Raw genomic sequence first — 25,759 nt, forward strand, 5'->3', positions numbered from 1 at the left:
CACACATACATGCACACATACAGGAGATACAGGAAGGGGGGTGGGGAGGGAGAGAAGAGCAGTACAAAAGTATACCTTATGGCGATATCTTCTCAAAAAACCTGAGGCTGCACACCTTCCTGCCCAACCGTAGTTTAAGAAACAGGAAGCCCTGGTCGATTAAAGAGTTAAAGCTAGCCCCCGTTAGAGTTAAAAGCGCGTCGTGGGTTGGTTTGCAAACCACTTTTTAAGGCGCTGCGTCTTTTAGGTCTGCGGCGCGTTCTCAGTTCTCTCTCTCTCTCTCTCTCTCTCCACCTCCCTCCCTCCCCCCTCCCGCTTCGCCTGCTCCGTCCGCTTCCAGTCCCCTCCGCCCGTCTGTACCTGCCGAGCGGCGCTCATTCTGTGCAGCCTCTGCTCTTGCCGGCGCTGATTGGCCGACGCCCTACCAATCGCGTTTCTGTCAGGGCCAGAGGGAATGCATATGTAAAGCCCTACTTCATATTTATAAGCTCCAATCGGGGCTTTAAGTCCTTGATTAGGAGCGTGTGAGCTTTTGGTCCCAACTGGCTGTGCCCATAGGCTTGTCACCAGGAGAACATTTGTGTTAATTGCACTGTGCCTGTGTCAAGGAAACTTTGATTTATAGCTGGGGTGCACAAATAATGGTTGCCGAGCGCACATGGATTCGGTAGAACTTTGCCTTCCTGAATCTCTTTCCTTGCACTACGAAGAAGAGTAGGTACCTACCATTCTTCTTATACCTCCCCCTTCTGCTTTCCTTTCTTATCCTCCTCCCCCCCCCCCGCACTTTTTCCTTCTTCCTAATGGTGGGGAGGGAAGTAATAATAAAAAATATATATCCAACGTGAAAAGCCGCTTTCAGGTAATGCCTCCTGGCGTCTTGCGTGCATGACTAGAGCTGTATGTGTTCGTCTTGTCTCTTTTGTGCTGTGCTTTATCTGCTAATTCAGTAAGTGGAGGAATTGTTTTTTTTCTCTCTCGACAATGTTACCTTTTGAGTGGGGAGCGGCGTGGCTGTCAGTAAAACAGCTGTGCGAGTGACAGTCATTTCTTATTCAGGTCCTAAGAATAGGCACTTGGCTTGGCCCGAAGACAGAATGAATTGTTTCAGCAGATCTCTCAGAAAGATACATTTCCTTCCCTTCTCCTGCCCGCTTCTCCTGAAAGGAGTGGAAGAAAGCTACCGTCTAAAACAAGATTTAGATAATCTTTTGATCTTTCCTCTTTCTGAGATTTCTTGCCAAGCCCGGTTGGGAGTGGGGGACCAGCTCAAGAGTTTAATCCCACTTTAAGGATAGTGCTCTGTAATTAAGGTTTAATATAAGGCTCCCGTCATTTACTGACAAATAGGTCCATTAAATAGCAAAGGTAGGGGTGCTCTGTGTGTCTATGCATATGTGCATGTGTGTGTGCCACTTGCTCAGCCAACGTGAGCTTTGTTTGCTTTTGATTGCAATTTAAAAACAGCTATTATTCTTTTTTAATGCATCCTATCTAGTAAAATATTTTGTGTAAATAAAAATAAGCATTTGAGGTATATAGCACATTTAATATTATTGACTGCATGCATATTCTCAGAGCTCTGAACTAATAAGTCGAAGGGGAAGAAGGTTCCTAAACCAGTATCACTTCACAACTTTGAGAGCCTGTGAACTTAAATTTGGCCTTAAAAAACCCGACACGGCAGAAGCTGGCAAGGGGCTCAGCCTTAGACTGAATGCATACTATGACAATACTCAGAAGTACCGTAACTGTATTGTAGATATATGGTCACTAGTTGCCATTAGTGTCTGAATGTTAAATTGGTGAGTCACAATTAAATTTGAGAGGGGGGGGGTTGAAAAAAAAAGTGTCTTGAACATTGGCATATGATATAGATACACAAAAAGTATGCCAATCAATGGGTGCTATAATGCTTGGATAAATGGAAGGAGAAAGGATTCCTTATTCACCTGCAGAAGAATGTAAAGAAATTATATTAGAATGGTAATTGAGATGTAGTTTGTAGATCAGTCTGTTGATGTACAGTGTGATTTAAAATGTCTTAATTTGAGGCTAAGTGCAGTTGTCACTGTTCCAACTTGCAATGGCTAGCTTTTTTCTGTGCAGAAGGTGAGAGAGGAAGAGAGAGATTCTAAAGTTAGGAAGATGCTCTTTTTAAAAAGACTTTTCTTGATTTTTTGTTCTTAGAGCTAATTTGAATGATTAATTTTGATAAGCTTCTTAAAGTAGATGCCTTTAAATGAAATCAGAGCATATGCCTTTTTAGCTCTGGTGGAAAGGTCTTATTATTCCTCCCACCTTGCCATAATTAGCTCTCCACTTCCATTTCTCCCTGCCTCCCCCCAATTTAAAAGTCTTCTGGATGGATCTGTGGTTCAGTGGGCAGGCAGAGCTATCTAGTGCCCAGGAACACAGTGGTCTCTCTAGAAGCCAAATATTTCTACAGTTTGTGCTTTAATGTGTATGCATGGGGGGGGGGAGGCTTAGAGTACTTACAGAATGTGGAATGATAAAAATACAGTATGGTTTGAATTCTAGGTAGTCCACATTAAAGAATGCAAAACTTAAAGCCATCTGCTGCCCTTTTCAGAAAATGGAGAGAGTAAATGCAAATAATTTCAAAGAATAGTTAATAAGAGAATGGAAGAGATACGGTAAATGTGCAGATGTATGTGACTTTAAATACTATAAATGAAACTCATCATTACACAAAATCTCATCTAACCTCTGATTAAAATGTATCGTTGGCTAAAGGCTTCTAGCGCAGACTTAATTTTACTGTTTTAACAGTTGTCACAGCTGTTGGAAGAAGGAAAGGCAATTGAAACTACTCAAAAAAGGGCAGAGGGAGGACCTCGCTTAGTACATTTAAACATGATCTCTGAATGCCAAGCATACAAAAGCAAATAGGCTTGTGACTTCAGATATATTTTCTGTTTTGTGTGCTGTTACCTTTTCCTCTGATCCTTTCATTAATTTGAATCCTCAATCTCTATCACACTAATGAAAGTGCAACAGTTCTAAAATGAAACAAATCAGCCATGGATGTTATAGTGTAATTACTTTTAAAGATAAGCAAAGAAACCAGTTTAATAGTAAAGAAGATAAAATGCACAGATGCCAAGAAACTTTGGATGGTTTCAGTAATGAACCCTGATGTCACAATTGAAAAGACAAAAGATGCTTTAGAGTCATGGAACTGAAAACTGGCACATTTTTAGTTTTAAAAGTAGTATTAATTTGAGAGCTGCTATATAGGGTTTTTTCTTGCTTTATTATTATTTAAATAGTTATTAAATGTTATTTTTGTTTTAGTATCCCCTCCTTTGCTGCATTGATCTTAAAATTTGATCCAGAAAGATGAACAATATTTGGTACAGAGGAGGAGGGGTAATTAAGTGAAAAGAAAGTTAAAACTGTTTTGTCACCTCTCCTTATATAAGATCTCTCTATCTAATATAGGTGACACTATTTCTGCCCATCTGTGTTAATATAATATGTAACTCTTACACAAAAATCATTGTCTTTCAATCTAAATATGTATTGTAATTATGTAAGATATTAGCATGGCTGCTGCCTAAATGAGTTTTTTTGGAGGGCTTTTCAAAATGGATCCTTATATATCAACTTAAATAGACTTGTTATAAACTCATTACTAAACTTCCAACTTTGGATTTCTGTTTTTCATACATGTTTTTGGCAATTTTGTTGCAGCTGACAAAAGTGCAAAAGCTGGTGCTGAAAATATCTGACAGTTTTTTTATTTGCTAGGCCTGACTTTTTTTTTTTCTCCAAAGCGGTGGTTGCTCATTTTAATGTGTTTATGGTTCTTGTCTTTTCTTTACTGAGCCTGGTGTGTTCCAGCAGTAATTAACCTGTGTTATTAGCAAAGCCCTTGTGGATATCCATTAATTCTCTTGAATGGATGATCATTTTCCTCCAGTGTTATTTCCTACCTTCCCCCGACATATTATCCTGCTTTAATTTTTTTCGTAAGATTTTTTTTTTAAAAGTACTTAATTTGGAAAATTGATATATTGATGCTTTTGAAAAAAAACAGTAACAAAAACAGCATTCTTGAATAGTTGTGTAAAAAGTATGTCAGACAAGAAGGAAGATTTCAATACATTTTTATTTAAAAAAAAATACCAGTATAAGCTAATTTTTTTCTTATCATTTCTTTATTTCGTGACTATCATAAGTTAGGAGATGAATTTTATTCTTTTCATCTGATCTAAAGTTACTCTAGACAGCAGTTTGTGCACTGAAAGTTAAAAAAAAAAACATATTAAGCCTTCAGAAAAATAATGCTTCCGCTTAGACTGCTGAGGACAGATAAGGACTGCCTCATTAGCCAAAGCCCACTTTTGCAATTATTTAAAAATATATGGAACTATACATCAAACATAAAAGATAACTTGCTTCTGATTATCTTTGTAATTCTTGAAGCCACTTTTCAAAACTGAGCCTAATTGTGTTACATTCTAATAACACAAGGTTTGGTTTGGTTGTTGTTTAAATAACAGCATACAAATAGCTTGGCAAATTTCCTGGTATTGAACATTTCTGATGCACAGTGACCTTTGTCTTGGTGCAAAAACAAATAGAAATGAACAGCACTAATATTTATTGACAGTCTTAAATGAATGCCCTCTTATGAATATTGTTAGCCTGTTACCAATCAGCAAAAATGCTGAATGTTAAGAAATTTAAAGTAAATTGGATATGCTCCTCTAGAAGCTTAAAACAACTTGGTTATTTTCCATGTGGTTTGGATTTTGCTTTATAGCATACACACTAGAGACAAAAACAATAAAATATTGGTCTCTGTCTAGTTCCTCTAGCAAGCTCTCAAGAGGAAATCTGTGATTATACTAGGCTGGTTCGGTTTTTATCTCTTTTACATTCATTGGCCTTGTATTAAATTGTCATTGTCCTAGAGCACATGAGAGAGAAGGAAATGAATTGCACTTCTTGACATTCTCTGACAGTGAAATATTTAACTTCTCTGTCTCCAATCATACTCATATGTACATGTTTGATAGCGCTGGAATGACAACCAGCAGTCCCTGTTAGTTTGACATCCCCATTTTACAAGTTTGCCATCATTTGGGAACCAATTCTCCTTCTGTTTCCCTTTAACACCAGTTTTACTTGGCTGAGGCATATCAGCATCTATTTAAATTGATATAAAACAATTCCACATTTTATCGCAGCTGATAATGGTTGCATAAGCATGTGGTTGCTTGCTTGTGCATGTTTCACTGTTATATCTGTTTGCCTATATTTGTGTGTTATAAACATAGTGTGTGCAAACATTTTTGAAACTTTTTTATCTTAAAAAAATAAACTCTGTAAGAACAATGTAGATATTAGATTGTCCTGATTCTGTCCTTTTTTTTTTTTTTTAAATTGCTGGTGCATTCCTTTAGATAGGTAATTCAGCTGCTGTCATTTTCACATTTATTATTTCGTGGAGCAGAAAGTTTAGGATGTTTATCTTTGCACTTTCTAGATATAATAAAAGACTTCACTCTGCCGACGTGCAATTAGTTTAATATTAGAAGCATTAGAGAAATTGAAAATCCTTTTTTTAAACAAAAAACATTTGTTAATATTCTGATACAACTTTTAACTGTTTTGGTATTCTAAAGAAAATTAATTTTAAGATTTTGCTTGCATTCCTCCAAATTGTAAAGCATAATTAAAATTAAACTAACATTATATTTGATTAACTGTACGCCCAAACTCTAAATACTTCATTAAAGAAAAGAAAAAAGAAAAAACTAGGTTCTAAAACACCAAATTTACAATTAAACTTTATACTAGGAAATAAGAGCTCAAGATGTTAAATGAGCCTGATTTGTTCAAATAACATGTAGACCCTAAAGCATATTTTGTAACAATGCTTCCATACTAATTGGAAATACTAATGTGAAACAGTTATCCTCTATTGTTTAAATATAGACTTATTTCTATAAGTTATTTTAATTTCCTAAAATAATTTTTTTGCCTAGAGTTTGCTTTTACTATTGTTATTTAAGATTTCTGCTTCATTCTATTGCTAATTATTATTGAATGTGCTTACATACCATAGACAGAGAATATATGTGTGTGTGTAATACACACAAACCACACACATACATCGTGTGCTTGGAGATATATTAGACCTCTGTATTATGGCTTTCTCCTTTATTTGCAGTTTTAGCATAAGACATCCATAAAATTGGATTTTTGTCTCTCACTGAAGTTTGTATTGAAAATTATGTCTTGAAAAGGAAAATATACTAGTTTGTTAATCAGTTCACTTATTTTCATGTGCAAATAAAGCTTTGCCCAGACACACACACAGAGCAAAACTGATCTTTTATTATACTATAGTGACTTGAATGTCAAGAGTTTCAGGTTTTTCAAATTGGGATCTTTTCCCACAAATAATTTATTAATACAGATATTATTGCATAATTATATATGCTTGCTTATGAAGTTTAAATTATGCTAGCAATTTATGGCAACTTAGTCCAAGGGATCCTTTTATAATACCTAACCGAAATACATGAGATTAAGTAACTGTAAAGCTTAGGTTTGTTTTTTTATCCAAGCTGAATTTGTACATTTATCAAACTGAGGATTAATCTAGAAGTTTGACTTTTTGTAAGCATAAATACGTGGAAATTATATGAACATTGACCCAAATTTCTTATTATGTAAGCAGAAGATGCTGTGTTTGTATAAGGAGAAGATTGATCAGGAATGCCTCTAAAGTCCATAAAGGAAGGGCACAAACAGATGGGCAACCAGCAACATCCCCCATATAGGATAATTCCTCCACCAGTGTGGTAGATTTTTTGGGATGTAAGCCACTGAAATAAATGAAACATTCTTTGTGAATCCTCCTGAAAGAAATGGGAAAATAAAATTTAGGTAGACGTTTGTCAGGATATAGTCCATTTGTATTTGTTTGCAAGCTGCTATCTCACTTATTCTTCTGTGTCTTTTCAAGTTTAGAGTGAGACAGAAATGCACATCCCCTTTTCATCATTTTGATTGGAACTACATGCCATATGTAATGTGTTTTGGCAGCACTTACCTAGCCAAACAAAACAAATTAATATTAGCCATGCTGTGGGCATCTGAAGTATCACAGATGTGTCAATTTAGCTTTGCTCTGTCATACGAGTTTTCCTTAAACAGCTGGTTGAACTGTCGCAAGATGTTGTAAGGGCTACAGCGAGAGTTTTAATAGGTGTGATCAGTGATTGAAGGCTGTGGCTAGTTAGAATCCGAACATGTTGCCAATGTGTAGGTGCTTGTTTTCAGCCTTCATGAATAAATAAATAAATAAATAAATAAATAAATAAATAAATAAATAGGGAGTCAGAACCTAGAAAACCTCTATTCATACCTGCTCTTTAAAAAGTCCAATCTAGAAGCAATAAGTAATAATGAGAAAAGCCACATGGAATAAAGTTGACCGACTTCTAGGCAACGATTAAATTCCTTTTTATATACAGATGCAAGTGAATAAGGAAAGTAAGGTGTGCTGGGTCATGGGATTTTGTTCCTTTGTTTCCTCATAGTGTTATCAGAAATAATATTGCAGACAATTCTTATTCTCTTCTAAAATCTGTGATGTTTTAAATGTTTTATAAGTTTTATACAATTTGATACATTCAACAATTAGAAAAATAACATATCATGGATGACATAGCATGTTCAATCTGCTCTTTAAAAAATGTTCCACGTATAAAATATCAGAAAACAAGCACTGACTTTTCTGTTTGTATATACAATTGCTTATTTTGTTTATTTCCAAATACATTTCCACTTTTTGTAATATCTTGGGACTTGCTGTAGGTTTTAGCTTGATTTGTAAGTTAAAGGTTCTCTTTTTTTTCTTAAATATTCCCAGGTGATGTCAGATGAAAAGGGTATTATGGCTGAAATATACACCAGAGGAATTCATTTTGGCAAGCCTGGTCCATGTAGGTTAGTGAATCAATAAATAAATAAATTGTTTTATTTTTTTGTTTACTTTAAGTTGAGCAAAGACAGAAAAAAGGAAAAGATAAGAAAATGAATTTTGAAAACAATATCATAATATTTATATCAATATGCAAATAAAAGTAATGGTCAATAAATTCTGTATAAAATTTGCACGGAGAAAGCTATTTTCCAAATTAGCATATTAATAATTATTTTCATTATGAAGTGTTTATTTCATCAACTTACAACATTTATTCTTATTAACACTTTCATAGCAAGGGTATGGTCCTGAGGTCTGAAATGGCCTAGGGTACACTTTTTAAAACATTTTTCCAAGAGCTGTAGAAATGGGAGATGACATTTCTGGGCACCATACATTAGGCACTGTATGGTTATATCACTGAATAATTTCTACTTAAGAAGTAGGTCATGTTAGCAAGAGCTAATACCCACTGCTAGTGATTTACATTAATATGAGTGACACCTGTCCCATCAATCATAAGGACCATAGTTTCACAGATGGAGAAACAACAATCGGGTGAATTACACAGCACAGCACACTTGGCTTAATTCATCTCATTTTTTTCCTACCAATCCAGAGAATGGCTTGTTCTGCTCCTGAGACTAAATCACAAGATTGAGTTCTGCTCAGGTAGGAGCATGTCCCAGCCTTTAATCTGAAAAAATACTCCTTCAAAGGAGTTGAAGACAAAGTAGTTCCTCCATTCTTTTTGGCATTTGGTGGAACAATGACTGTAGAATATATATTCCTATGGTATAAGTAATTGCTTTCTCTACTCATAAGTGAATTAAAAAATATACAAGTTCAAGAAACTGTAAGCTGCGTCAGAACCTTGAAGCAAAGATGTCAAACATTTGTGACATATCAGAACTAAATTGATCAGTTGCTTAAGGTGCCACAAGACTTTTTAAAAAAATTATAAGGCAATAACAGAATAAAAAAGCAACACATACAAACATAGCTGATACACCAAAATGTTCACATACGGCAAACTTAGAACAGTGTTGGTATGTCCCCATTATAGGAAAATCACATTAAATCTGAAGTACAATTCTGGTTCCATTCATGCCACCTTTATTCCACCTCTATTCTAATGTCTGTGGTGCTCTTTATATAAATAGAGATTTCTTCTTGCCTGTAGCTTGAGAATAGTTTGGGATACTGTACACATTCTTCATATTTTTGTGATTCTAATATCAAACAGCAAACCTGTGGCATGTTGAAATCAGTCAGCAGTTCTTCCAAGATACAGGAACACAAACTAACACACATTTATGTCAATCAATCGACCCAAATAGACTATCGGACCGTCTTTCTCTCTCTTTGTCCTGTTAGACAAAAGTCAATGACACGACAAGTATGTGGACTATTCTAACTCTCATGAAAGCTGACGACTATGCAAAACTTATTCTTTTCTTATTAGTGAAGGTGTCCGTGGTCGAATAGTCTTTTGCAGCAAAATGCCAACACTTTTACATTAGCAAAAGTAAATGTTTTAGACAAGTCATGCCTCCCCCCTTCATTTAAACTGAATACTAGGTTACTTGTAAGTATGCAGTTATTAAGCAGTTTACTTATTTTAAACTAAAAATTAATATATTGGGAAAGATGCCTTTTTGTAACAGTAAGAGTTCTTTGGAAGTAAAATGTCAAGTAAAAATATTTCAAGTAGTCTTCAAATTTTTTTTGGTCTCTTTCATTCTGTTCAGTGTATATCCATATTGACAGGGAGTATTAAGTTCATAATTCCAAATTTCACCATTGTGTTTTTAATATATGAGATTTGAAAGTCAATTCAGATCAGTATCTGATGTTAAACTGCTGAATATCTTGATATACACAACAAAGCAGAAATGTGTTCTTATTTAGGTTAATTTTGGTGGAGACAAATAATTAAATATATCCTAGATTTTTTTTAAAAAAAAAAAGACATACAAAATTAACAAATCTGAAAACAGAGAAGACAGAAAACTGAATGCATTATTGTTTTTTTATTTTGACTCACTTTCCATGATAGTAATAAAAATATAATATTTATTATGTTTTGCCTCTGGCTTAGATATCTTTTAGATATTATGGTAGTTTGAGACTGTTGTAATATTGTGTTTTAACAGTGTTAAATTTCTTTTCAATCATGCAGATAAATTTGGTGTATTCAGTTGATAAAGCAAACCACAATAGATTGATTTGGAATTTTTATTGATTACCCTCCGTAAAATCACTGTTACCCATTTCCTTGTTCTCTACCTCTAATTGAGACAGGGACTTTGAGAACAAATGTTGACAAATTGATTACGCACCTGTACTGTTCTAGTTTCAGTATGCTGGAAGTTACGTGTATATGCAAATAACCATCCAAGTAAAAACGTTACATTCCGTAAATTTCTTTTTATAAGTCAATCTAAATACTTTAAAATCGATTTTTAGTGACTAAAGTAAACTCACATTCATTAAACTAATGAACTCCGCTTGAAGTACGAAAGCTCGACAGCGAGTTTCCGAAGTAAGACACTTCTACAGTTGACAAAATATAAAAATGCATCACTGAAAATACAGTGGTTTAAGATTCAAACAGAAATAAAATTCCCTGCCTGGGGAAAATAGTGCCATGAAAAATAAAAGAGAAGTCTTTCCTTCTACTAAAGCATTTGGAAATAGTGAGTTAAAGCAATAGGATCCACCACACTTTTATTTCAGCCACACTGAGTAACAGAATAACAGAGTTGGAAGGAAACATGGAGGTCTTCTAGTCCAACCTCCTGCTCAAGCAGGAAACCTTATACCATTTCAGACAAATAGTTGTCCAATCTCTTCTTAAAAACTCCAACTTCTGGAGGCAAGTTGTTCCACTGATTAATTGTTCTAACTATCAGAAAATTTCTCTGTAGTTCTAGAGATAACGGAAGAGAAAACAATATTCTATAAATCCACATACCAATAAATAATTATATAACTTCATTCCCAGTGAAGCCCATAAAATGTAACTAAGCAACCTCATATTCTATACTACAATTTTATTGATTGATTCAAAATGCTTTGTTTTGTTTAGCATTCCTGGATTCCTCCCCCCCCCCCAAATTGGCTATTACATAGTATTGTGAATTCAGATCCTAATCATATGGCTAGATTTTAAACCATAGAGCTCCACAATAAAACACTGTGAAGACCACTCAATTTTTAGTCTTTTCTGCTATTTTTGTTTTTAAACAAAACTCTCTTGGTTTCACATATGACCAGGGAAAGACTAGGAATTAGCTAAGAATGAATTCTGTCATTCCCGGCTCTTGCAGTTCAGAAGAAATATATTACATTAACTCCAATACAGACTACAGAATTGCACTGACATCAGTCATAATGCCATATCTAGTTCTTACTTTGTGCATTAATTTCAACTTTTAAATGTTTGAGGACTCCAACAGTCAGTTGTGAAGTTCTGAGCTCAGCCACTTCACCAAAATGAACTGCTGTGGAAGTAAGTGAGGGTACAGTCAGCTCTTCATTAAAGCAGAAAGCTTGTTATGCAACCATCTTCCAAACAGTACGTCGCTAAATAAATTTTTGGCTCTGTTTGGAAGAGCTGAACAGCAGTATACTGTAGGGTAGGACTGAGACTAAGTTATAATACCTATTTTTCAGGGAGAAGCGCCTTGGGCCAGTCTCTCCGTTTAGCACTGGGAAGCACTGACATTTGCAAAACTAGAATGCTATAGCCAGCCTATATTTTATTAAGGCTATTGATTATAATGTACTGTACTAATTATAATTGTACATTATAATGTACAGTTATAGTGTACTGATAGAACTCTGAAAGATTTCCTGCAAATTAGCTCAGGTTTCTTACTACATAAGTCATAATAATACCAGAAACTAAAATCATTCTGTTTTTAAATTTGGTTCCTAATTTAGGGGATACTGAGTGGCCTTTTGAATGAAAGTACTTACAAAATTGGTTCTGGGACTATCTGCAAATTCCCCAATTGAATCTGTGGCTAGGATCCTTGGCACTCTGATCTAGCACAGGGTATGACACTATTTTGAATTCTTATGAAGACTATCTACATTTTTGTTCTGCAGCTATTCGATAGTAGTAACCCTTGACATTCAAACTGAGAACAAACTAATGCACCAGCGAAGAGCCTATTAGCCCATTATTGGTGCTAATAATGCCAAGAGAGATGGACGAGTGCTATCATTCATTTCTCTTTTGCAATTCTTGGCTTTGCTAAAGAATTGCAGTGGTAACTATGGTGTATTGCATCCCAGAGAAAAAGGAAAATAAAAACAAAATTGGGAGTTGGGTGATGACCTAGGAATGCTCAAAGTCTACAAAGGACAAAAAAATGCTAGTTACGGTTTTTAATGTTACACATCTCAATAGAAATAGAAAATCTGCAGACCTTAACAGCATATCAGAGAAACCTTACACTGATTAAAACAGCAGCAATTCTTTCTAGGTTAACTTCCATAGAATTGTGCTTTATATTGTTCAGATTGACTAGACAAATAAGATTTGTTTTTGGTAGCCATTCTGTCAATGTGAAGAAAAAAAAATCCTATGTATGTTCAGAAGACTTAGCACAAAAAGATCATATAGTATGGTTGTATTTTAAAATACTTTTATAACTGAAATTGAAAATACATTCAGGTTTTATGTGAAATGTAGATATTTATGATACAGATTTACATAATTTTTTAATTATTATTGCTATTTTTTTCAAACTATCATAAAAAAATTCTATATAAAAGATGTGATCATCAAACGAAATCCTTAGAAATAAAGTAGGAGATTGCTGGATACATGTCTTTTTATGTCTCATACCTTTATAGAAAAAGAATGAGGCCTCTAATTGAATGAAACTTCCATATTCTGGACAAAATGTATACTGAATATATATGAACAGCAGCAAGGATTTTAGCTTTTAAGGAAAATGTTACTGTACTAACATCTTTGCAAAAATACACGTGCACTTCAAATATATGTGCACTTCTTTAAAAAACTAGAATTGGCTTTTGTTTTGAGTTCAGCAGAACGACTTTTGTTGATAGTTTAGGCGGGGTTAGCATAGATATACTCAGAGCAGCATAAACCATCAGTAAGCAGCAGGTGTGAACAACATAAAACAGGATTAGCACTGAACCAAAGTGTGCAGTAAAAACAGAAGCCCTGCCTTGGCTGCAGAAGGAAAGTCAAATAGAAACAGTCCCATACCATGCACACCCAGTTTACTAAACACTGTTCAATAAACTAAGTAAATGATTCTGTTCAGTTGCTGCCATAAGTAATTTTTTTATACCTGCTTCTAAGTGTCCTCACCATTGAGTAGTCTGCACTTCAAGCACACTTGAAATCAGTGGACCTGTTTGAATTTTGCATTAGGCCCTTTATTTAAAAGTATGATTATATTAATTCAGTCCCATAGAAGTTAAAATGTATGGGGGAAATATTTGCTAGAAGCAAATATGGTCTGAAGTAGAAATCATTACTACTATTATTATTTGGATTAATGATATTTATCTAGATTATCCATAGGATTAAAATGTGCAATAATCAAAGTTTTTTTTAATTTATTAATTATATTTCACACTTTTTAATTGCCCATCTTTCTCAGTTCTCAGAATGAGAATGAACATGTAAACTGAGAAAAAAAAAACAATGGTGGGAATGCATTGTGATAGAGCTATTTTATGTTTGATTTGGGGTTTTTTCCCTGTGTCTATTTTAATTGTATTTACTGCTTTTAATTTCTATTTTTTTAATGCTTTTATCTTTACCGATTTCAATATCCATATAGCTCATACAGAGCTATATGGCAAGGAAATTGTTGGCAAGGAAATTAAAAAACATAATAAATGAATATTAAAATCTTAGTGGTTAATGTCACATTTTAGCATTACTAAGTTTATACATATGGAACAAAATATATGCTGACTATTTTATTTTGATGTTATGTTTCCTGATATATAAATACACAGTTTTAAAGGTATTATTTTTCCATATGACAATTCTTAGTCTTCTTGATAACCCCTCTACAAGATTTATTTGAAGACTAGAATATAAGGAAAGGTTTTGGAGAATACTCGGCTATATTGTGTATCAGGCTGGTAACAAAGCAAGTGCTGTTTTAAAAATTGCTCTGCACCCTGCAGCTCCCATTGAGAAAAAATAAGGGATGCTGAGTTTCAGTGCCTTTGAAATTCTGACCCCAATTGTAGCAGCTGTGCACTTTGGTGAATTATGGTATCTAGATTCAATGTAGCTAATTTAAAAGTACAGCTCTTTTCCCATCCTGTGGAAACATCTCATTTTTTGAAAATGGCACGGGGACATAAGAATTATTATTTTTCAAATACTGTGTTCCTTTCTCTGTACCTGCACGTGATAGCACTGGTATACACAGTTCTAAATATAATCCATGATCAGGCAGAACTCTTGTTAGATTTTACAATTTATGCTTGAAGATATTGTTAAGCTAATAGAGTTCAGTCTGTATTGTTAAACTCTAAAATCTAAGAATTAAGTCCCATTAAACTCTGTGCATTTGCTTAAAAAATAAAATCCTGCCCAGAATTATAGAGGAGACATGCAATCAGATCTTTACAATCTAGTGCATGTATTCAGGACATTTTTATAGTGCTACTTAAATACATTAGTGATTTGGGAGAAGAAATATGCATAGTAAATAAACTAGCTAAATTTAGTATTTCATGAATAATGTTCTTCTACTCAGAAGCATAGCGACTTGAGCAATCAATGGATAGATCATGATTGTATTCTGGCTCTCTACAAAATGAAGAAAGTTTCCGTATATATGCATCTGAAATATTGTAAGCTATTAGAATGCTAACAAATAAATAACATACATATTTTTTGTGAAATCTATCTGAATATAATACTGTATTCAAAAAATTTGTGAAATAGGAATTATGATGATGGAACAATATATTTTTTATAAATCTAAAATATCGTTTTTTTTAAAAAAAAGTCACATGGAGCAGCTATATTATGGGATAATTCTCATATATTGACTTGCTTCTACATTCTATATATAAAAGTGCAATATTTAGTTTTCCAGTTTTGGATTAAATTCTGTATTGCAAAAGCAGTGAAGTCTATTTAAATACTTTTATTGACTTTACTTGGATTTTAATTAATGCACATAGTTTAATATATATAGATAAGGTATACACATAGTCCTTAAAACACACAATTTTCATGTAGGAAATATGAACTTGCTAGAAGAAGTTTTGCCTTGATCAGAACTGTTTATTTTATTTATTTATTTGTTTGTTTGTTTGTTTGTTGGCTATGATTGAAATGATACATTTCCTAATCTTTTCAGATGTTTCCATCTTCCTTTTTTATTTATGTTTAATGTATGTTGATTGTTTCTTAAAAGCAAAAACCCTCCCAAAGCAGTTTAAAAATTGTAAAACTGAGAAAAAAGGACAGAACATTTTAATGGAAAGGCAAGCCCAAAAATATTAAGTAAGATCTCCAGTTGTAAGAATAGATAAATACAGGGCTTTTTTTTGTCATAGAACGCCCAGAACAGAGTTCCGGCACCTTTTTTGGATGGAACCTTGTAAGGGTAGGCAAGGCGGGTTGTATGACATGTGTGAGTTCCGGCACCTTTTTTTTTTTTTTTTTTTTACAAAAAAAGCACTGGATAAATAATACTTTAAAAGATGGATTTTGCAGATCAAATGAAGTTATTCCTTTTCTGTTCCTGCACACCTTTCCCATCCCCTTTAAAGGATTATTGGTGTGCCTCTATATTTTTTTTACCATACAGTTAATGGTGGACCAAGCCTTGGACAGTACTCATAAGTATGTAACAGTTTGCATGCTTATCTTCTGAAGCTTACCCCAACTGCTTAACCTTTCTGGCCTCAAAATCAGTCTGCAAATCCTATGAGAGCAGACTGTCTTGTGAGATTTTAAATAGACTCTTGTTTGGGTCATTATCAGAAATACACCAAGAATTTCCACATAGAATTTCAGCATTTTTCTTTACTCCTCCTCCTCCTCCTCCTCCTCCTCCTCCTCAATCCTTCCTTATAATATTTTTTTATATAAAGTGCAAAGATACAGTTTGAATAAACATTTTTCCAAGTGCTTTTTGCCAGTTCAGATCAGCTTTAAAGCAATCAATTCCTATCTCTTTGAGATTATCTTCTATTCCTACAGTAATCCCAAAAAAAAATAAAAATGCTTCCTGCATCCTTTGAATTGAGAAGCTTGCAATAAAGTCTGTTTTGTTACATTGATAAACGTGTAAAAATAACATCATATAGACTGGAATTAGCTTCATATATTTGGTAAAGATCTCAAGAGAAGTAGTGATTAAGGGTACAGACACAGAGATTATTTCTCAATGTAAACATAATGTACGTACCTTGCTTTTAAGGCCATTAAAAATCAAGTAAGGCACCAGAAATCTGGGCATAAATGGGATTTGAAGTAAATTTCTGATGCCACCTTTTGGTTATGAGTCAGAGGTATACCACGAGCAAAAGCAGAGAAAAAGATTTGATGTCAATACTGAGAAAGCTGGATGGGCTTGTATTGTGTGTGGTTCTTAACCCATATTTTGAATGCATTGCCTGCATTTTCAGATTTTAAAAATTGCCTTATTGCCGCATTTCCTTTCTATGCATGGAAGTTCGGTGAATCCACTATTATTGAAATCAGTGGGGATTTGGGATTTGCCTCTAACAAGCGGAATGCTTCAGTGCAGAAACCCAGTTCAATTTTTAAGTGATCAGTTGATACCACAGAATGCAGAACAGTTTGTAAGTGGAGAAATACATTTCAAGGTTGGAAACAACAGCGTGCATTTTTTAATGGGACCAGTTCAAAAGCATCAGCTGTTTCCCTGCTAGTGAAGGTTTTAAGTTATCCCTTTCTTATGTGATAACTGTCTTGCTAAATATGTCAGTAAAAGGCTATGAGTGGATGGAGGGCATCTGAGAATCTTCCATGGGATTAAAAGAATGGAATTTGGTTGGAAAATGCAAGCGAACAGCTGGTCGCTTATTTAACCGTATCCCGTAGCTTTGTACGTAGATTTTTCTCTCTTCCCTTTCCCTTCTCCTTTCTTGCATGCCCCCTTTCTGCTACGCTGACGATAATGTACCTGGAAGGAAAAGGCAGAGTGAGCCAAGGCAGCCAGCCTCAGACAGGGCGGTCTGCCATCTGCCCCACCTGCTGCATTCGTGTGTCCATCTGCTTACTGCAATTGCTCATTGCAAGCTTCAACAGAAGAATGTTCAGGAGGCAGTGTGAATTATTTAGGTACCTCTAGTGTAAATAAAGGAAGGAAAATAGAAGTGTGTGGGTGTGTGGGGGCAAGGTTGGGGGGGCTGCGGGAAGAACCTCTCGTTGCGGGATGTTTTGGAATGTGCTTAATGCATGAGAGCATCTGATTTGCATCTAGCTTTAGATGTGCAGATGATTATGAAGATTACACTCTAATGAATTTTATCTTGATTTAGATAGCCTGGTTTACCATTAAAATGTAGTCTTTTCTTAGATGAAAAAAGATGGCAAGCGCTAGTCCAGGTAAAGCTCCTAAAATTTCATACTTAGAGAATTAATTTAGCCATTACAATTTAAAAGCTGAGGGGAGATCTTAGACTTTATAGGTATTAGAGCTTTTATAACTTGTGAAATGGCCCTGGCTATCCTTATTTTAAGCTAATTCGGTTGGGAAAAAGTATCGGAGATTTTTTTTTATTTCCTTGTGTCCTGTAAAACCTTTTAAACTCCAGATATCATTTCATACAGCTATTGCTGAAAGCTAATAGAGATTTTTTTTAAGTGGCAAAAGAAAATTGCAAAATAATTGTAATATGCAGTGAAAATATAGTGGTTATACTATAATCACCTAAAAACAGTTCCTAAAGTTAACCTGCAAAACTGGATGAGTGATTACACTTTTTTAAATCAAATCATGCAAATTAGCATTAAGTATTTTTGACATATCGGCTTTATGTGTGAAGTTTTTAAAAATATTATTCTTCCAATTTTAATAAAAACAAAAGTTGTTTAATGCATTTTTTATGACACAGAGAATGAAGGCATCTCAGATGTTAAACTTGTGTGGCAAATTAGAATTTTCAGTTCTTTAGCAGTACCATCGAAGTCTAATTTTGTTTGGCTTTCTTTCCAAGCCAAACATAATAGAAGAATTTTTCATCGGATGTGTCTCTGAAAAAAAAGTTTCAGGGTTAGGTATCATTGCTTTGCCTACTTTTAGATCTGTACAATGAAGAAACACAGTATCTTGATATCTTAGCTGCCTACCTACTTTTATAAAATTTGCATAAAATTCAGCCACAATCTTCGAAGGGATTTGAGTGGATTTCTTTCTTTAAGGTTAGTTCTTGTCAAATCTATTTTCAATTCTTATGCAAAACTTTTTTTTACTGTTGTTTAGAACCAATAAGATTGTAGCTATTATTAGGACAACTTCTCATACTTGCAATAAATAGTTATGAGAACCATTCTAGTGGCATGGATAAAAATACTCCAAGAATTTACTTGTATTATTTCAAATTAAAACACTATTCTTGTAATTATTTGCTATGCAAATTTCATGTAGTTTTTAATCAACAAAATATTGGGGTACCTGATAGTGCATTCATACCACAGATTACCTACTTATTCTGTTAATATATTCGGGGAACAAATTAAACTTTTTTTTACAGAGCAGTTATATTGGAAAATGTAACTTTTGTAGTTATTTGATTTTGTTAATGCTTAGTTTTATGGCTGCAGTCAGCAAACAAATAGAAAAGATCTGGTATGTTGGCACGCGGCATCCTACAAAAAAGCCTAATAACTTTCCAAATGTATATATGGGGTAGAATGATACTTAACATAGGACATGAAGAATATTTAATACTGTATGCATGTATGTGGATATATATAATATATGCATCTCTATCAGATAGATGCCATGCTCTGTTACTGTGTAGTTTTTTTTTCATATTACTGCAAGATATTTTAAGATTATTTTATGGGAATTAATTGGGTTGGACAAAGCCCACAAGGGGCAATAACGAATATCCAAAATAGCCTGCTATGCAGAGCAATTAAAATAAACAATACTTATTTTCATCTAGCATTATTTTATATAGATATATTGTACCATCATCTGCACACTGTAGACTTTCTTGTACTTGAAGATTAAGCAGAAATTTTAGGAATTAAAATTTACCTACACATTTTAGCTAAGAGCACAAAATTCCTATGAATGTAAACAATGGCTTTATTTAGGTTTCATGTAACAACAAAGTTTAAGCTTTTGCAGTCAGCTTGAATTGCATTAAAAGCTAGGTTTTAATTCTGATGTCAGCATTAATATGGCTCTTTGCTGACATTATTAATTATAGGATTATGTAGCATCTACGGGACTATTTAATAATGTTACACAGGTTCCATTATTTCCATTACACAATTAAATCTAAGTGCTGTGCATTCCTTTCTCCTCTTAACAATGTTGGGAAAATATTGGTTTGAATAAGTGAGATAAGTAAGGAAATATCTGTAAATAAATATAAAGAGATACCTGATAACCAAATTTTGTTTTCAGAACACTTCAAGTTATTTTAGTCAAAAGAAAAACCGTTTACAGTTAGAATAATTTTCTGTAGAAGAGATGCAAAGTAATTATATATTGGTTGTTTTCAAACTTCCTTTTTAGAAATAAATGTTATCCATTAGCATGGATGTTAGCAAGAGCAGTGATAAAATATTTCAATGTATGGTGATTTTGACAAGAAACTTATTTGTAAATCTATCTGGGTAAAAAAAAAGTGCAAACAATAAGTAAAACAGTCAGATGAAAGACCAGGTTAATAAGGATGCAGCTTTCTTTCCCTCTTTCTTACTTGTTAGCCATTCTTGAATGGAAGCTTGAAAGGAACTAAGTAGTTAATTTCTCTGGGAGACCAAATGGGTGTATTACCTCAAATGACATTTGCTCCTGAGCTCCAGCAGGAGAAATGAGTCATATTAAAAATTAGTTTGGGAGGACTTGAATAGGACACATTTTTTCCCTTCTGCATACTGCATCTCTAATGTTGCCAATCTCTCACTTTTTGTAATTGCCAAATTCATTTTCAGAAATTAGTGAAGAGTATAAACAGGGGGTAGTTCAGCAAACAAAGCTATTTGGACCAGTCATGAGGCTGGTTTCAGCGCATTGTTGTGAGCTCAATACTGAGAAAGGAAGGACATACCTGAACTCATAGTTAATGGTGTTTTCATATTCAGTGATTAAGAACCATAATAGTTTGAGAAAAAGCAAGACTTAGAAGAACAGTTTCCACTAGTATAGAACAATATTAGTTTCTCATGTATCTTCTGCTTCTGTGGACTAAAGCAAAATCTTTGCTCATTTTGCATAAAGGCTTTGTGATGACTTAAGAATCCATCATGATTTGTAGATGGATGCCTGAAAGATTCATCAGAAAACCAAAATTCTATCTCAGAAAAATGTCAATAACTGCAATTATACTGCCATCCAATGGTGGCAGTTTTCCTTCATTCTAGCTGAATCCCATTTCCCCAAACCTATTTCAGATTATTCTGATGATCTCCCCCCCCTCCCCATATAGTTTATTTTTGGTCAAATCCATAACTTTACAAATCTGAAAAGGAAATACCCTACTGGTGTGAATTTACAATGAAACTGATATAAGAACAAATGGGAAAATACAATTTTGTTACTTTAAAATGTTTTGCTCACAATTCTTTACTAAAGTAGTGAGAATTTTAAATGGGAAAAATATATTTCTTGTTTCCTACAGATCATGGTTTTATTTAGACAATCATGTCTCGATTACTTTTTCCCATAACTCCCTTTCATGCAAGCTACCATTAAAACCAATTGACTATTCTTTTCTAGTTGGACAAATTCAAAGGATTCATACAAAGGGAACAAAGAAGTTGCTCATGCAGTCAGAAGGTTTTGTCATATCTCAGTTTATTAAACTAAGATATGATCATCCGGATTCAGTTAATATTTTTCCTACACAAAGAGAGAGGAAGAGGGAGGAGTGCGTGAGTTCTTCTGGGAGGAAAATAGTGTGGATGGAGTATGAGAACACTTGTGAGTCTTAATCCCTTCCTTTCTCTTGAGAGAATTTGAAGAATATGTATAGTACATATCAGCCCAGTTTAAGTAGATTAATTTGATTAATTAAAGAATGAGAGGTCAGTCTAGTAGCATGCAGATCGAAGCTTCAAAGGAGACCATCAAAAGCCACATGTTACTAGTAAGAAAAATCACCTGAAGTTATTTTCTGTTCTTTGCAGAGAAGCTTGATTTCAGTACTCCAATATTTTAATTATATTTTGTTTAAAATCGTAGTTTAAATGTTTGTGGTGTTTGCTTTAATAACGATAGTGCTGTTTGCAAAGAAAGCTATTCCTGTCATTATATTTGTCAGTAGAAAGATGGAAAACAGGGTTAGTGAAGGCACTGGGACTGTTCATTTTATGCTATTACCTGTCCATCTGTCCACCGGAATGGTCTACTTATCATGCTTCTAGATTTTTCTCTTTCAACTTTAAGAATTATGAAAGAAAAAATCCATTTTCCCTTGTTCCTTTGTGACAGGTAGGCTGAAGATTGTGGCCATTTGGATTAAAAACATATCCATCACTACCAGCCGACAGGTTATTATTATGTCTCCTTTGAATATATGAATTTCATCTGCTATGTATTGGAAGTCTAAGAATGCCAACTTTTTATATAAATAATTATCTTGCCAGTGATGTACTGCATACTGTTGCCATATTTTTTCACTTTCACAGCATTCTTGGCCTCATCACCCATAACATAAATCTTAAGCTTTCATATTTAATAAAAACCTTTAGACAATCTCTCTGTAATGCAGAGTGAACCAATCACACACCATCATATGGCTATCATTTATTTGTTTTGTGGTGACAGATGTTTTAGAAGACATGGAGGGGAGTGTGTACTGGGGTGCCCCAGGGCTCTGTTCTGGGCCCAGTGCTCTTCAACATCTTCATCAATGATTTGAATGAGGGGATAGATTGGGAAACTCATCAAATTTGCATACGATACTAAGTTGACAGGAATAGCCAACACTCCAGAAGATAGGCTTAAGATACAGAAGGATATTGACAGACTTGAACATTGGGCACTATCTAACAAAATGAAATTCAATGGTGAAAAAAGTAGGATTCTACATTTAGGCAAGAAAAACTAAATGCATAGGTGGTACCTTGCTCAATAGTAGCAACTGTGAGAGGGATCTCAGAGTCCTAGTGGACAATCACTTAAATATGAGCCAGCAGTGTGCTTCAGCTGCCAAAAAAGCCAACACAGTGCTAGGCTGCATTAACAGAGGGATAGAATTAAGATCACATGAAGTGTTAATATACCACTTTACAATGCCTTGGTAAGGCCACACTTGGAATACTGCATCCAGTTTTGGTCTAGAAAGAGTTCAGAGAAGAGCAACAAAGATGATTAGGGGACTGGAGGCTAAAACATACAAGGAACAGTTTCTGGAATTGGGTATGTCTAGTTTAATGAAGAGAAGGACTAGGGGTGACATGATAGCAGTGTTCCAATATTTCAGGGGTTGCCACAAAGAAGAGGGAGTCAAGCTATTTTCCAAAGCACCTGAAGGCAGGACAAGAAGCAATGGATAGGAACTAACCAAAGAGAAAAGCAACCTAGAACTAAGGAGAAATTTCCTGACAGAACAATTAATCAGTGGAATAACCTCCAGAAGCTGTGAATGCTCCAACACTGGAAGTTTTTAAGAAAAGACTGGACAGCCATTTGTCTCAAATGGTATAGGCTTTCCTGCCTGACCAGGGGGTTGGACTAGATGACCTCCAAGGTCCCTTCCAACGTATTGTTGTTGTTGTTACTACTACTACTACTACTACTACTACTACTACTACTACTACTACTACTACTACTACTACTATATCCCTGTTTAAATTTGATGGCATGTTTGATACAGCCAGGCAAAGGATAAAGACCATATATATAGTCTATTTCTGAATTTGATAGTGTATGCATCTGATAAGTAGACTTCAAATTGAGAATTGGGACAGTGATATCAGATACCTCATTTAGTATCTGGATTTTCCAGATATAAGCGAAATGGAAGATGCAAAATATCCTCAGATTGCATTTATTATAGTTTATTTAGAAGACAATACACGGAGAGGTTGGTTAGAGTGAATAACGTTCAGGTAGATGGGAACTCGTAAGAGATTAGCAATTTATTTCAGTGCTGCATCTTTTGCAAATGTATTGGAATATTTTGCAATTTCTATCCTTGTTTGGAATGTTATAAAGTTTCATGTGATTTATCTATTTACCAATCCTTTCTTCAATTAAATGTAATTTTCTATGCCCATATTTAATGTTATATACTAGCCCCTATTCCTGAGAATTGTTTTTTGTTGCTGTTGCTTGCTTATTTCACCTCTAAAGTCTTAAGCACAGGCAGTTATGTGTTAAACTGAAATCAATGTGATTTACAGTCAGTTTACTAGATCTGACAAGTGTATGCCAACTTTCCTATATACAAAACTGAATCTTATAACCGAATCCATGTCACTATCGTAAACGCTTTAGATCTTCCAAGAAATAAAGAAGTACAATCCTTATTAAAATAGTCATATTAAATATCACTATTATAATACACAAGTTGATTACATCTTTTTTTTCCTTCTGAAGCAAACACACAATATAATCAAATACTTGTTCAGAGAGATGAATACTGTATATGCTAAAAGATATCCTATATGTGGATTTGTTTCAATTATATGTATTTAGCTCTAATAATTGTTGCATAAGTGTAAGGATTCTGGGAACAAGTAAAATTAGAAATAAATAAGCATGTAAAGAATGTATAGTATATGAAGATGATTATTCTGCTTTATTCATAGAGAGAGTAAAGAACAATATTATGCCATTTTTGTCTGATTTATTTTTATTTGCACAGGGAATCCAAAAGCAAAGCTCTAGCACACATGCCCAATAACATGAATAGTTGTGAACTTATGTGAACAATGTATGTGAAAAATCAAAATCAATTTGTTTTTCTGAGGCTTTATCAACAATCCAAGTTACAATGACACAATTGTGAGCATATATTTTATTCCATATAGATATATATAGATTTTATCCTATATTTTAATCTGCATATATAACCTTAAGAACAAATACACTACATCAGAAGTTCATTTATTTAATTATTTTAGGAATAATGATCTGAAATAGCTTCCTATTTACAAAAATTGTACTCATTTATTGATCTTAGAAAACAAACATGCCTATATTTGTAAACTTAGTTTATATACCTGGATCTGTCATAATGAAGGAATTTTATTTTGATTCCCAATATATTTATTTTTTAATTTTTCTTACACGCACATTAGTTCTATATTTTGAACAGTTCCAGTGTAAAATATTTAGTTTTCATATCTTATAACTTAAGATAAACTTCTTTTTTTTAAAAAACAAAATTCTAACCAAAGCCAAATTTAACACTTTGCTCTGCATTTTTCAAGTTGCCTCTGCATTTTTCAAGACATGATGAAAAATGTTCATAGCGCTCTGATTTTTAAAATTGATCTAGGTCTGGAGGGAAACAGGAAGTGAAGACCTAGAGCAGGGGTGTCAAACTGCTGGCCCTCAGGCCGGATGCATCATGCCGAAACCGCACCCACCCCATTGCCGGCAATGGAAAAAAAGTCACAATATGTTGTGACACGTCACATGACGTGAGTTTGACACCTCTGACCTAGAGGTATGTTGGTGGCCAGGGCTCTACTAAAGTGATAAGGGAAGTAGTCCGTCAATACTTTTACAGGCTATAGGAGTATGCAGAAGCTTAGTAACTACCTGTTCTCCTTTCTGTTTTGGCATAGTTAAGAATGCATTCTCCTCTCTTATGCACTTCCTCTCTTATTCCTCTTCTATTATTCTGCAGTTCTCAATGCTGCAGGTTTGAAGAATGCCTTTTGCATAGGAGCAGATCTCTTAAACTAGGTTTAAGCACACCAGAAACAAGCTGGAATAGCTTACTTTTTATAAAGTTGAATTCATAATGGAAGCAAATTGCTGTTCAGGATTTTCAGTAAGGAGAACTCCAGCCATTTGAAAGTCAGATAACAAAGGCAAAGGAATGTTGATGTTCTGTGTAGTTGAATATTAAGTGGGCAGATTTACTATTTTCCTTGAACCGTTTTTTTTAATCCACAATACTGTTCTTCTTAAATATTTATTTCTTACAGTATGCGTATGTTAGTGCTGACTGGAGATTTCTGGGAGTTAAATACCACACATCTCAAAATGACCAAGATTGAGAAACATTGGTACAGGTATATATGTATGCCTATGTGTGTGAGTGTATGTGTATGTGTATATGCAGTAGGTATACACATATAAGTGTTTCTCAACCCTGACCATTTTAAAATATGTGGAATGTAACTCCCAGAATTCCCCAGCCAGCATTGACATATACATAGGATATGCACACAGATACACATTTTGGATTGTACATAGATCAACATTGCTCACACATTTCCTTTTATTAATTATATTTTCTTGTATGATTGGTTGCTTTTGCTTTGGAACTATTATTTTTTTTTTGAAGATAGTTCAGAAATAGAGAACAAATTACATGGACTACCCATTGCAAGAAAAAACAAAACAAAGGATTTCAGCTAAACAACAATTT

General features: G+C 34.2%; 1 protein-coding gene across 1 annotated transcript in view; it reads left to right on the plus strand.

Moving 5' to 3' along the window:
* Nucleotides 1–658: 658 nt before the first annotated feature.
* The window catches only part of ESRRG (estrogen related receptor gamma), a 182,983-nt gene continuing 157,882 nt past the window's right edge, over nt 659–25,759 (plus strand). The window contains exon 1 of the mRNA XM_015822613.1: nt 659–714. Coding sequence (XP_015678099.1) covers nt 659–714 — 56 coding nt within the window. The remainder of the gene's footprint in view (nt 715–25,759) is intronic.

This window comes from Protobothrops mucrosquamatus, unplaced genomic scaffold (genome assembly GCF_001527695.2).
Source record: "Protobothrops mucrosquamatus isolate PMUCROS unplaced genomic scaffold, P.Mucros_1.0 scaffold1626, whole genome shotgun sequence".
NCBI lineage: Eukaryota > Metazoa > Chordata > Lepidosauria > Squamata > Viperidae > Protobothrops > Protobothrops mucrosquamatus.